The sequence below is a fragment of the Ochotona curzoniae genome, unplaced genomic scaffold (assembly GCF_017591425.1).
Source record: "Ochotona curzoniae isolate NIBS_2020 unplaced genomic scaffold, NIBS_Ocur_1.0 contig_2321, whole genome shotgun sequence".
NCBI classification, from domain to species: domain Eukaryota; kingdom Metazoa; phylum Chordata; class Mammalia; order Lagomorpha; family Ochotonidae; genus Ochotona; species Ochotona curzoniae.
This window is the reverse complement of record NW_024465421.1, coordinates 14,437,700-14,450,115: the sequence shown is the minus strand read 5'-3', so window position 1 is coordinate 14,450,115 and position 12,416 is coordinate 14,437,700. Positions and strand designations below refer to the sequence as shown.

The following is a 12,416-nucleotide window of genomic DNA, read 5'->3' as shown; positions in this document are numbered from 1 at the left end:
CCTCCTGTCCCTGTTCCATCTTCATCAACTCCCCCTCTTAGGCCTCTTCTTCCTGTTCTCCTCTCAGAAGTCAGGGGACCTTTCTGAGACAGAAGTCACCCCCTCTGCTGAAAACACTGCAGGGATGCCCAGGGGACAGAACTGGAGACCCTGCATACAGTGTGAGCACAACCAGCCTCTCTCTCCCACCTGCTGCGACCCTCAAGGTCTACTCCAAGCAGCTACCATGGTTTTCATCTCTCAGCTCCACACATAACCCTCCAATACTGTCTGCTTCCCCCACAAAACTCTCAGTGCTGGGAGGGCAGGGGCCGTGGCCTCACAGCCCGACAGTTCTCTAGAACCTGCTCTGCCTGGGTGATGGACAGATGAACAGGTGGTAGGGAGGCAGAAAGAAAGGCCACAGAAGGGCAGCTGCGATGAAGGGGAAATCTCGGATTTCCATCCTATTTGACACAGGGGCAGCTGGTCACGTGGTCGGAGTGCTCCCGTTTCCCGAGAAGATGAGGGTGCCAGATGAAGTTCAGCAACACCACGGACACAGCCCTCAGAGGTGGCAAGCACAGCACTGTGACCAGGCAAGAAAGGCTGCCTTCCAGAGTCCCTCTCTCACGACCCTTCTCCTACCAGGGGCCAACTCTATTCCCCAAGCCTTCCACAAAAGGTCTAAGAAAAACAGGCAATTTTTTTTTTTTATTTGAAAATAAAACCTTAAAATACAGAACAAACTCCAGGGATTGTGTGTGTGTGTGTGTGTGTGTGTGTGTGTGTGTGTGTGTGTGTGTGTTGCCACAGCAAAGGTGAGAAGCAGACAGAGTTCAAACAGAAACCAAAGATGTTGAATGCTGCTGGAAAGACCCCCCCCATCCATGCACAGGTAATTTGGGAACCATGAAGAAAAGGCTGCAGCGAATGCACGGCCACATCACAGACAGAGGGCCATTTGTACACTCGCCTGGTGACAAGAAAGCAAAAGCTAGTTGCAAGATGGAGTATGTTAGAGAACTCCCAGCCCACCTCGGGCACTCCTCTTACTTGATGGTCACAGTGACATCCATCATCTTGTCCGTGGTGATGGTCCCGAGGACGTGGTGGCGAATGGCTGTCAACGTCAAGATACTGGGCGAAGACCTGCAGATCAGAGAAGTAGACAGAGGCATTACAGTGTGACGTGGCTGCTCAGCAAGGACTGCCAACAGAGCCCTTTACGGGAGACCTCCCTGGCCCTGAAATTCAACTCATGAAACTACACTCGGAGCAGTCTGGTTGTGGGCAGGGGGAAGGAAGGGGTGGCAATTGTGGTTCAGTACAATGTCTGGAAGCTGCCATCCCAGATTAGCACACTAGCTCCAGTGCCAGGGTGCTCTACTGCCACTGCAGCTGCCTGGAACTTGTGCCCATGCCACTCATGTGGGAGACCTGGATGGAGTTCCAGGATCCTGGCTTCAGCTTGGACCAGCCTGGGCCATCACAGCCATTTGGGAAGAAAACCACTCAATACAAGTTTCTCTCTCTCTCTCTCCCCTTCTCCCTCTCTTTGTTTTTCTGCTTTTTAAATAAACAAGTCTTTTTAAAAGACTTTGGAAATGCATGAAAAAACTGTAACAGAACATTGATTCTCTACTACAAAACTTTACACTTCAAACTCCCACACGTGTTAAAGTATAAAAAGTCAGCCTTGACTGAGAGCCATTCCCAGTAGTGAGGGCTGGGGGATTGGATTAGCAGACTGCCTAAGCCACTTCGGACCCTTTTTACCCTGGGTCTGCAGAAGGCTTAGGGACTTCAGTTTTAATGCCTAAGCCTGCCTCTCACTTTTGTTCTCAGGAAGAAACCAAGAAGAGATGCCAGCTCGCCCTCCTGGCACAGGACGCACAGCCAACACCATGCCCCGCTTACGTGTCGTAGGTGTAGAAGGCTTGCTCGAACCGGTGGCAGGAGCGAGGGGTCACTTTGTAAACGCCTACGGACAGGAGATCAGAGGCAAGTTTCAGACAAAGGGTATCAATTATGCCAAGCAAGTCCAGCAAGTGGAAAACTCGAAGCTGTTGCACATGTGTGATAATGGCAGGAATCTCTTCTGCTGCCGGTGACAGCTCCCTGTCTGCACACCAGGGGGAGAGGTGTGGAAATTAACTCATTCCTAGAAAGGACATTCCCACCTGCTGGCTCACTCCAACAGGACTCAGAGAATAAGAGTCCCCTGAAGGATTTTTAGGCAAGGCGGGACATGATCCACTTTTTACAAGCTCATCAGAAGGGAAGATCAATGGCCAGTGGCATAATTTTATTATTATTATTAGAGAGAAAAAGCTCTCATTTGCTGGTTTGCTCCCCAAACATCCTCAACGGGATGCGGAAAGGGGGTTGAGCCCAATGCTGGGAACTCAGCCAGCCCTCCCACGTGAGTATCAGCAACTCAATCGCTTCAGCCATCACCATTACTGCCTCCCAGGGGCTCCGCTGTGAGCTGCGGACACACCAGGCAGCGCCATAACCCCGAGTCGCTCGCTCGCCCCGGCACACTGGTCTTAAAGGTGAGAGTACCAAAACACCAGGGTCATTTCTCCAACACCACTCCTTCTGGAGGAGAGATGCAGAGAAACACAAGTTTGCACTGAACACGCTGGACAGCTTGAAGTGAACAGAAGCAAGGCAGGCAGCAGGACATCAGGCAGACCCTCTTCAGGGCCTCTCCATTTTCCTAACGCGCATGCGTCCGTCCTTTGGGGCTTACCAGGCTTGGACAGGCAGAATCGGTTGACTCCTTTGGAGAGGTTATAAATCCCCACGTTCTCGGGTCCATTCCCATCCTGATAGAATTCCTAAGGGAGCAGAGCCAAAACGGTGACTCACTGGGGAAGATGGAGGCACCAGCATGATTAATAATATTTCTGTTTCCGGACCAGTCATCTGTTTCTCCCATTAATCACTGGAACAGTTGGGTGCCAGAGGAAAATTAAAAACCTTTCAGAGAGCCCACAAAAACATGCTCTTTCTCCTTCGATCCACTAATATTTATTGAGCATCCGCTATGTGACAGACACGGAGTTGGGCTCAGGGGGCATTAAGGCGGCACCTGTTCTCAGGGGGCTTACCCTGTAAGACAGAAAGCCAAGGCACCAAGAGATGCATCGGTGTGTGACTTCTGCTGGGAGGTCAGAGAGCTGGCTAGGAAGGGGGCTCTATTTAGCACGCTAGTCTGAGGGTAGCACACCCCTAGTGGGCAACATTGGGGTTGCAGTCTGGACAAGTACCCAGTCTACTCATTCCTGGAGATACTAGGGGAGGAAGCCCACTGCCTGGGGGCCCATTGCTACATTCAGATCTTAATGTCAGAAAAATGGGAATCCACTGAGGGCTTCAGGAAAGGCACAGTTTCCTAAATGTCTACCCACTTATTGTTCAGCCAGATACTACTGAAGCCATATCCTGGAACGAGTTAGTGGAGCTTTTATATCAAGTGGTTACAGTGCCAGACTGGTGATTAATGAACACTAGAAGCCACTCAGCGGCCTCTGGCCTCAGTTTCTTCGCTGTTATGTGACAATGGTGTTCACCACTGCTTGACATGGAAAACTACACAGAGCTCAGGAAGGAACCTATGCAGGTGTGTCCTTCGCTGGGCACAGGTGGCACAGGGACCAACAGCAACCCCTGCTGGACAGCTGAGCCCTCTGCACTGGGGGAAAAATATCCACAGGAGCAGATCTGCCTGCAGCTCACAATAAACAGTGCCAGGGCAGCTGAGGGAACCTGAAACACTGAGAGGGCCACTTCAACCCCACCCCCGGTGCCTCAGAGAAGCAGCCACCAATTCTAAGGGAGAAAAATCGAGCCTCAAAAACAGGAAACGAGCTTGCCCAAGGTACATGAACCAGAATGCTCAGCCCTCCACCAAAGAGCTGTCAGATGGAAGGTTGGACCAAGATAGGGAAATCCTCTAACCGCAGGTATTCCCTGCGGGATCCTGACAGCCTCCCATTAGGCTTCCCCCAACAGGTGCCCAACAGTAATCTTCCCTGACTGTGCCTGGCATGCTAGTCTTTTCTCCACATCCTCAGGGGCGAGCCTTCTCCTGGGCCAGGGGCTGTGGGTCAGCCTCACGTACCAGCGTGATGGCGTGAGACAGGGAGCAGCGTAGCATGTAGCCCGTCTGCCTGAACTCCACAGCCGCCACGTCCTCCTCCACAGCCTCCACCTCCACGCTCTTGTTCTTCCAGCACCAGTCCTCATGCACGATGCTCACTGCAGAAGGAAACAGCGCGGGGAGACATGGCCATGAGGCACACAGCCACACGGCGCGCCGCAAAAGGAGGGGGGACACGACGGCCACACACTATTCACTTGGACAGCTACATGCACGTGCAGACACATAAAGCTCGCAAGGCCTGGAACAGATGATCACCAAAGAGGAATTGGAACCAACGACCATTAATGTGACCAAGAAAAAAAATCCAACTGGATCTAAATGGTCGGGTGACCAGTAGGATATTTAAGATTAGCAATCATTTCTGACATTATCCGCAGGCAGGTAGTTCTCTGGGATTCGACTCCCACCTGGCAGCTCACAGGTGCCATGGACAGAATGGGCGCAGCTGTGTGCTGAAGAAAATTTTGTAAAAACATGTCATTGACCCTTAGGCTGTGGCCAAATTCTTGATGTGAGAGAAAGTATCATTCCTTAGGGAAAAAAATTAAAATCTGTTTTATAAACAATGCAACTGACAGTAACTCCAGGTTGATCTTGAAATACAGGTCAGAGGCAGCACCCCAAGAAGGGCAGGGAGAATGGGAAGGGGTTAGCCAGCAACTCCCGTACCAGATACCACAGGGAGCTTCTCTAATGGGACCATGTGTCCCTGCGTCCTGCACAACGGCCCTGTGACACACCCTCCCAGAAATGCTGTCATGCACTGAGAAATGAACCAGTATGAATTGTGAATTGGGGCCCCCTGCCCAGAATGGATGCAGCAGATGGCTCATCCTGAAGAGGGGGTGGGCAGTTCACAGAGCCCCTACTCCTGCCGCACTGCCCAGGGCTATGTAAAGCAGCCAAGGTCATTGGGAAAGGCATACAGCGGCAGAGGCACTACCTAAGAAAGGGCTGGGTGTTGGAAAGTTTCCAGAGACGGGACGGGAAGTGCTGTGCTCAGTCCTTACCTTTGTATTTCCCCGGGAGGACATTGTCAAAGGTGAAAGTCATGGAGTTGCCCTTGCCGGAGAGCTGGAGGCTCCTCTTCTCGCCCTGGCGGCTCAGGGCTTGCAAGGTCACCAGCAGGTCTCCGCAGGTGTCTGCAGAGGAAACACGGAGGGTCTCACATGGCTGTCCTCATGATTACACACATCTGAATAGATTTCTGCTCAAAACTGAACATCTGAGCCAGCGGGGAGGACTGGACTGTGAGGGCAACACAAATAGCGGCCCTCCTGAGGGAGACGCCATCAATGGGAGCACCAAAGACAGCCAGAGAGAGAAGGGGGAGAAAGCCGTTATTGAGTACCCACCGTATACCAAGCACAGGCCTGGGCCCTGTAAGCAGCAGTGACAAGGACTCACTGCGGTGCTTACACAACCCGGACAGGGTCTGCATCCTTCTTTGATGCCACCCAGTGAACAGCCATTTGCCCACACTCAGTTCGGCCTGCCCACTTCCCAGAATCCATCTGTCCTCACTGAGGCTTACATCTTACCCAAGCAGGAGACCTTCCCAGAAACTGAAGCCAAAAACTGCACGAAGGCCACATCCATCACGGGCCTGTCGGTCACGGTCAGAGGGAACAGCTGAGGCTTCAGAGTCAGGCCCGCTCTGGTCTCTGCCTCAGGCACCAGCACCTGCAGAACCACACAGCATGGGTCAGGGCCAGGGCCAGGGCTGCACTGCCCTGGGCCCACAGGACACTGGGACATCCATGTGGGCCCGAGGCAAGACAGATCACAAGTAACTCCTGGGACGAGGACACATTTCCCTACAGACATAGAGAACCAGTTCTACAAGGATGCCTGCTTGCTGATGGAAACCCTCCAAATCCACACCCCTCTTTGGCTTTTGGGCACTCACAATGCCGCACTAGCTCATCCCCCTCTGAAAAAACACTTCTGCTTCTCAGACACTTTCAATTAAACGAAGCTGACCATACCTGGACTTTGTAGTTGCCCGGTTTGGCTTTGAAACAGAAGGACCCATGAGCGTCTGTCTCCACGGTGACCACAGACTTCTCCTTGTCTTGAGAGGACAGGACGACTTTGTATTTACTCATCTGCTTGACAGTGTCAGGGAAGCGGAGAATGGAGATCTGACCGCAGACACTGAACCTGCAGGAAGGAGGCCGCGCACAGCAGTGAGCAAGTGGGACAACAGCACTGGTGCGACACCCTCCACGAGGCACGGCGTCCACCATGAGGCACACCCACCATGAGACACAGTGTCCACCTCAAGGCACAGTTCTCACCATGAGGCGTGGCACCCACCATGGGGCACGGCACCCACCATGGGGCACAACGCCCACTGCAAGGTGAGGTGCCCACCACAAAACGCAGCGTCCAGCGAAAGGCGCAGTTCCCAACAACCAAGGGGTGCAGTCCTCCACTGGGGCTTGTTCCTGACACGTGTTTTATCTGAGTTATCAGAGCGAACACAGCCCAAACGCCTGCAGCTTTGAAGAGCAACCTTGGGAAGGCACATGGGAAACCTGGGCCTCCTTCCATGGAACAGGGATCACAGCGGGACTGTGTGCTGAGTGACCACTGGCAATGCCCAGCTGCAGACACAACTGGCAGAAAATCTGTGTGTAATAACCATGCTTCAGGTAAGTGGATCACAGATGCTGCAGCAGCAGTGGACAGAGATGGTGGGCTGACATTGAGAGGCAAGAGCTGCAGGCTGACTAGGGAACCGAGGCAGGGCTACCCAGCACAGCTGCCTTGCGTGTGATGTCAACTAACAATGAAAGCCACCTGAGAGATGTGGGCAGAGGGTCACGAGGGTGAAAAATACACAGCTGTGCCCAGTATGTTAATCTAATGGGTAAAGTCCTCACCTTGCAATGTACTAGGATCCCAAAGGGGTGCCAGCCAGCCCCCTGCCTGTGGCCTGGGAAAGCAGTCAATAACAGCCCAAAGCCTTGGGACCCGGCACCCGTATAGGAGACCCAGAAGAAGCTCCTGGCTCCCAGCTTCGGACTGGCTCAGCTCTGGCCACTGTGGCCACTTGGGGACTGAACCAGCTGACAGAGGATCTTTCTGTCTCTCCTCTCTGTAAATCTGACTTTCCAATAAAAATAAATAAATCTTCAAAAAAAAGAAAAATGCACAGCTGCCAATAAATGCCTTAAGTGCTAGCAGCCGCAGAAGCCAGTGCTCACTGAAAAGCAAAAACAAAAACAAAACAATGCTGTTTCAAATGGCTGCACCAGTCAGGGCTGGGTCAGACTAAAGCCAGGAGCCAGGAGCTCTGTCCAGGTCTCCCACCTGAGTGACAGGGCCCAAGCACATAGGCCATCTTTGGCTGCCTTTGCTCACATGTTATCAGGGAGCCGGGTCTTAAGCAGAGACCAGCCAGTGTCCACATTGGAAGCCAGTGTCACTAGCAGCAATTAACATGCTGTGCCATAATACTAACACTCTAAAAAATTAATTTTAAAAAAAGTGATAGCAAGTTTGGTAAGAAAGCAAGAAAAAATATCAGGGTGTCAAAAAGATAAACACGTCATTCTGGCTAATTTCTTTTAGGGTTTTTCAAAGATGTTCAACAAACGTTACTTTTCTTTCCTTGACCCCCATGGTCCATTTTAAGAGAGAAAACAAATGAGGACATATTTCCCCCATCTCTTCCTGAAACTCTGACAGCACAGGTCTGTGGATTGTCTCTCCATCAGAACTATCAAATCCACCTGCTCCTCGCGCTGGTGCCAGGTCCCCGCTACCACCTTATCACCTCCTCCAGACAACTGCCAAGGCCTCCTATCTGGCCTCCCCACTAACACTCAGGCTTCCCTCAACACAGCAGCCAGCAAAAAAAAGGTGTCAAACACCATGACCTGTATCACTCCCCAGCTGGCCACACTCGCTAGGGGTTTCCCACAGCACGTAGGGGACAAAGCCCATCCCTACATAGGGCCAACATCACCAAGCTCGCCTCCGGCCTCCCACCATGCTGCTCTGTCTGTCCCCTTCAGGCTGGAGACATGCTGCTCTGTCTGTCCCCTCCAGCCTGGGGACTCGCTGCCCTCTGTCCCCTCCAGCCTGGGGACTCGCTGCCCTCTGTCCCCTCCAGCCTGGGGACTCGCTGCTCTCTGTCTGTCCCCTCCAGCCTGGGGACTCGCTGCTCTCGGGCCTGGGAAGTCCCTTCCTTAGCTGACTCCCTGAGCTCTTGGTCCACACGAGGACTTCTGGGAGCTCCAGCCTCTTCCCTGCATGACACAGCGACCTCCCGTGCAGGGAGGCTATCCCAGGCCCCTCCCAGACCCCCACATCCACAAGTGCTCAGCTAGCTCTCTTATACAAAATGGTGCAGCATTCGCACACAACAGCACACCTCCTCCTGTGTCCTTACTGCTACATAAGTAATATGACACCATACTGTTTAGGAAATAATGAGAAGCATATATTTAAAAAAAAGTCTGTACATGTTCAGTACCATCTCAGGGTTACTTAGAACACAGCAGCAGCGACACACCCTTTTCTCTTAAAGAATTACAATCAGACTGGTTGGTTGAACACATGGACCCAGAATCCATGGACAGGAAGCCCGAACCACATGACCACATGTCCTGTAACTTACAAATGTATCCATCTCCTGTCAGGCCTCTGAACACCAGAAGGTTCAGTACTCACTGTCTTGTATCTCACAGTGCCTTAAAGTTGTTTGGGAAGAGAGAAAGAGGGAGGATTCAAATCCCAGAATCAATTTCTGGTGCTGCTTTGCTTCCTCATCTCCCATTCGTCCTATGACCTACCCTAGCCGTCAGCCGTCTACAGAGAATGTTCTTTGGACTTCACAGGCAACCACGCCAGGGCACCCACCATGCTTCCAGGGCTCAGTCCCCTGGACCCTCCTTCCTCTCAGACATTACCTCAAAGCTAAAACTTACATAGTTCCCACGATCCCACATACCCTAAATCTCCTTTGAGCCACCCCTTAAATACAAAATCATCATCAGGCCTTGCCAAAGCAACCACAGGCAGGACTCAAAATTTAGTCCATCTGTAGCACTCTGGTTTTTAGGCTAATAATTCTGCACGGTTCACAAATAACATCATAAATATTCAAATGGATATATAAACAACAGGATTCCCCCGCCCATCGAAAACACTGGCATTCCATTTCTGGTCTATTCTTCCTCCTGCTTTACCTATATTCTTACAGATTCAACACCCTGGCTGCCGCCTCCAACTGATTCCTGAACTTACAATAAATCTGTATCACAGCACTGATTAGAGGGCTCCACCTAGCGGTCCTTCAGACTCCCACAGTCCAACTGGAGCTGTCGCCCTCTGACAAGTTCCTCCTTCAGCCCTCAGCAGGTGGCACCCATGGCCACCCCACCTCTCAGTCTGCTCGTGACTTCCCTCATCAGCTTTCTTCAGGCCCCCTGAACCCTAATCCCCTGAAATGTGACTATCCTGTGTGCCCTGCCAAAACATGCTCCCAACAAAAATGAAGCGATAATACCTTGATGCTCAACCCCACTATGGTAGGGGGCTCCTGGAGGAGAACGCCCCTGGAGCGAGAGTGGAGGACCCTGTGATCTGCCTCCTTCAGGCTTTCCTGCCCGCCCAGCACGTCACACGCCTGCAATGCCAGGCTTCATGCCCCCTTGTGCCCTGTGTGCCTCTGCTTGGGCCAGGTAAGAAAACTGTCTGATTTCAGCCAGAGGAAGCCCCTTCCTGTTCTCACAGTCAGTGCACCCAAAGCTGGAAAAACTGTGACTAACTCCCTCAACCAACCAAGCACTATAGCACCTTACAGAGTCTGCAAGGACCAAGAAAGAAGGCGGCCACAGATGCTGTCACAGATATTTCTCTAATTTAACCGACCCGTTTTAACACTAAAGGAAGAGAATGTTTTCTCTTTCTGTAGCATCTAATGCATCAGTTCTTCTGTTTAAGAGCCTTCACAGCGATCTTCCTGAAGAAGCCAGCCTACGCTTCCCAACAGCTGTCTGAGACAGGTAAAAAACACACTTACATCAAGGAGACTTCCCCAGCAACTGCCAACAGCAGCCTGGCCCTCCCAGACATGCGCAGGAAGCTCACCCTGTGGCGATGATGTCCGCCAGCTGTGGGGTGTTGGGCGCGATCTTAATGGAGACCGTGTCGAAGTAGAGGTGCTCCTTCTGTGCGTGGATGGTGTAGGTCCCCGTGGTGATGTTCTCCAGGCGGAAGGAGCCGTCAGCCTTGGTTTTGACTGCAAAATAAAAACGCGCACTCAAGACACGAGGCCGGCACCACTGTGCAGCCTCCCACCGGCACCATGGTGGATTCTCACACTACCATCATTGAGCTTTTGTCCCTTTCCGGTTCTCGCTCCAATCGTAAAACAGCCGATGCCAGCACAGTCCCCAGGAGGGGAAGGGGTAAGAGGGGGAGGTCAGCCTGTCTGCCCACCTTTGATCTGGTCGTTCAGAGTGACCACTGCCTCTGGAACCCCTTCTCCTTCGGGCCCGTTCAAGACTCTGCCGGTGACGGAGAACCCCATGACGTGGAACACGGGCTGTAAGTGAGGAACGGGAGAGGTGGGACCCACTTGTGAAAGCTCCCCAACCCTGTCCCCTTTCTGTCTCTTCCCCTCCAGACATCCCCATTTTGGGGAACCTCACCCACCTACCCTCTGGCTGCCCAGGCACAAACCCAATGTCATCATGGACACCCTGCCATGCTCTCTAGCCATCAGTCATTCAAGGACTTCATCTCATTGGTTCTCTGACTTAGCCACTGCAGCCTGTGCTAACTTTGTCAGTGGCTCCACCTAGGCCACAGGTTCAACTCCAGCTGCCGCCCATACCCCATGGTCTATCGCCAGTGTTTCTGCCTGCACCCCACTTGCTGGGAACACCACACATGTGCTCCCTCTGTGGGCCTTGATCTCAAACTCCTCTGTCTTTATCTCCATCAAAGGCCTGGATGGATATCCTGTGCTTTGCCTCGCTCCCACTAGAGGTTAAGCTCCCTGAAGACATGGACCTTTTCTGCTTTAGTCACATGGCAGGTGGCAGGCAACTGAGAAATGATGCCTGAATGAAGAAGGCAGCACCTGCACGGGAGCTTTGGAGAAATGAAATGGCTTCTTTTTCCTACAAGGTGGTCCTTCTAGATCCTTCCAAAAAGATGTGGTTGACCCCAAACCACTCACTCACCTATTAATTCATACAGGTAGGTACTCAATGACTATCTTCAGTAGGTGCTTGCTGTGTGGTAGGGACTAAGTCACGTTAGGAAAAGAGCAAAGGGACAGAAGGCTCTGGGGGCGAGCATCTGGCGCAGTGGTTAGCTCGCCATGGGGAATGTCGGCATGCTCTGCCACAGTACCTGGGTCTGAGCCCCAGATCTGCAGATTCCAGCTTCCTGCTGGTGTTACTCTGGGGGCAGCCAGGGATGGCTCCAGCAGACTGGTCCTTGCCACACATGAGATCCAGACTGAGTTCTCAGCTGCCAGCTCTATCTCCTTCTGTGGGCATTTGAGCATAAACAAGGGGATGGGGTTCTCACTCTCTCCTTTTTTCTGGTATGGCATTTGGGAAGTGAGCCAGTGGGTGGGAGAGTTCACTGTGTATGCATGTATGCATATGTATCTCAAAAAAAAAAAAAAAAGATAAGAGTTCCTGACCTCATGGAACTTACTGGCTGAACTCTCTGAAACTCCACTTGCTAATCTAACTAAAAATGTGTATTTGGCCAGGAGCTGGGAATGTCCTTGCCCATTCACCTGCTCCTAGGCCTCTGAGCAAACCTCTATGGCAAGTCAAGGCTTTATCTTTTCCCCTCCTCTTGGCTGCACAGAACAGGCAAAAGCTTTCCAGAGTCTTAAAAGGCAGTCAGCACCCCAGTGCACATGTGACCTCAAAGCCAGTGCCTACCAGCTCACACACCTTTATCACAGTGCTTTCAAGTACAACATTAAAAAATATGATTAACAGGCCCGGTGCGATAGTGTAATGGTTAAAGTCCTTCGCCTTGCGCGCCCAGGATCCCATATGGGTGCCGGTTCTGATCCCGACAACTCCACTTTCCATCCAGTTCCCTGCCTGTGGCCTGGGAAAGCAGTCGAGGACGGCCCAAAGCTTTGGGACCCTGCACCCATGTGGGAGACCTGGAAGAGGCTCTGGTTTGGGATTGGTTCAGCTCCAACCATTGCAGCCGCTGGGGAGTGAATCATCAGACAAAAGATCCTCCTCTCTGTCTCTCCTCCTCTCTG

General features: G+C 52.2%; 1 protein-coding gene across 1 annotated transcript in view; it reads right to left on the bottom strand.

The window, feature by feature from the left end:
* LOC121151642 (nodal modulator 1) overlaps positions 1-12,416 on the bottom strand; it is a 43,679-nt gene that overhangs the window by 16,561 nt on the left and 14,702 nt on the right. The window contains exons 10-18 of the mRNA XM_040973265.1: positions 10,610-10,715; positions 10,259-10,409; positions 6,142-6,316; positions 5,695-5,836; positions 5,164-5,295; positions 4,112-4,248; positions 2,738-2,825; positions 1,900-1,963; positions 1,036-1,131 (exon numbers count right to left, since the gene is read on the bottom strand). Of these exons, the coding sequence (XP_040829199.1) occupies positions 1,036-1,131; positions 1,900-1,963; positions 2,738-2,825; positions 4,112-4,248; positions 5,164-5,295; positions 5,695-5,836; positions 6,142-6,316; positions 10,259-10,409; positions 10,610-10,715 (1,091 nt within the window). The remainder of the gene's footprint in view (positions 1-1,035; positions 1,132-1,899; positions 1,964-2,737; positions 2,826-4,111; positions 4,249-5,163; positions 5,296-5,694; positions 5,837-6,141; positions 6,317-10,258; positions 10,410-10,609; positions 10,716-12,416) is intronic.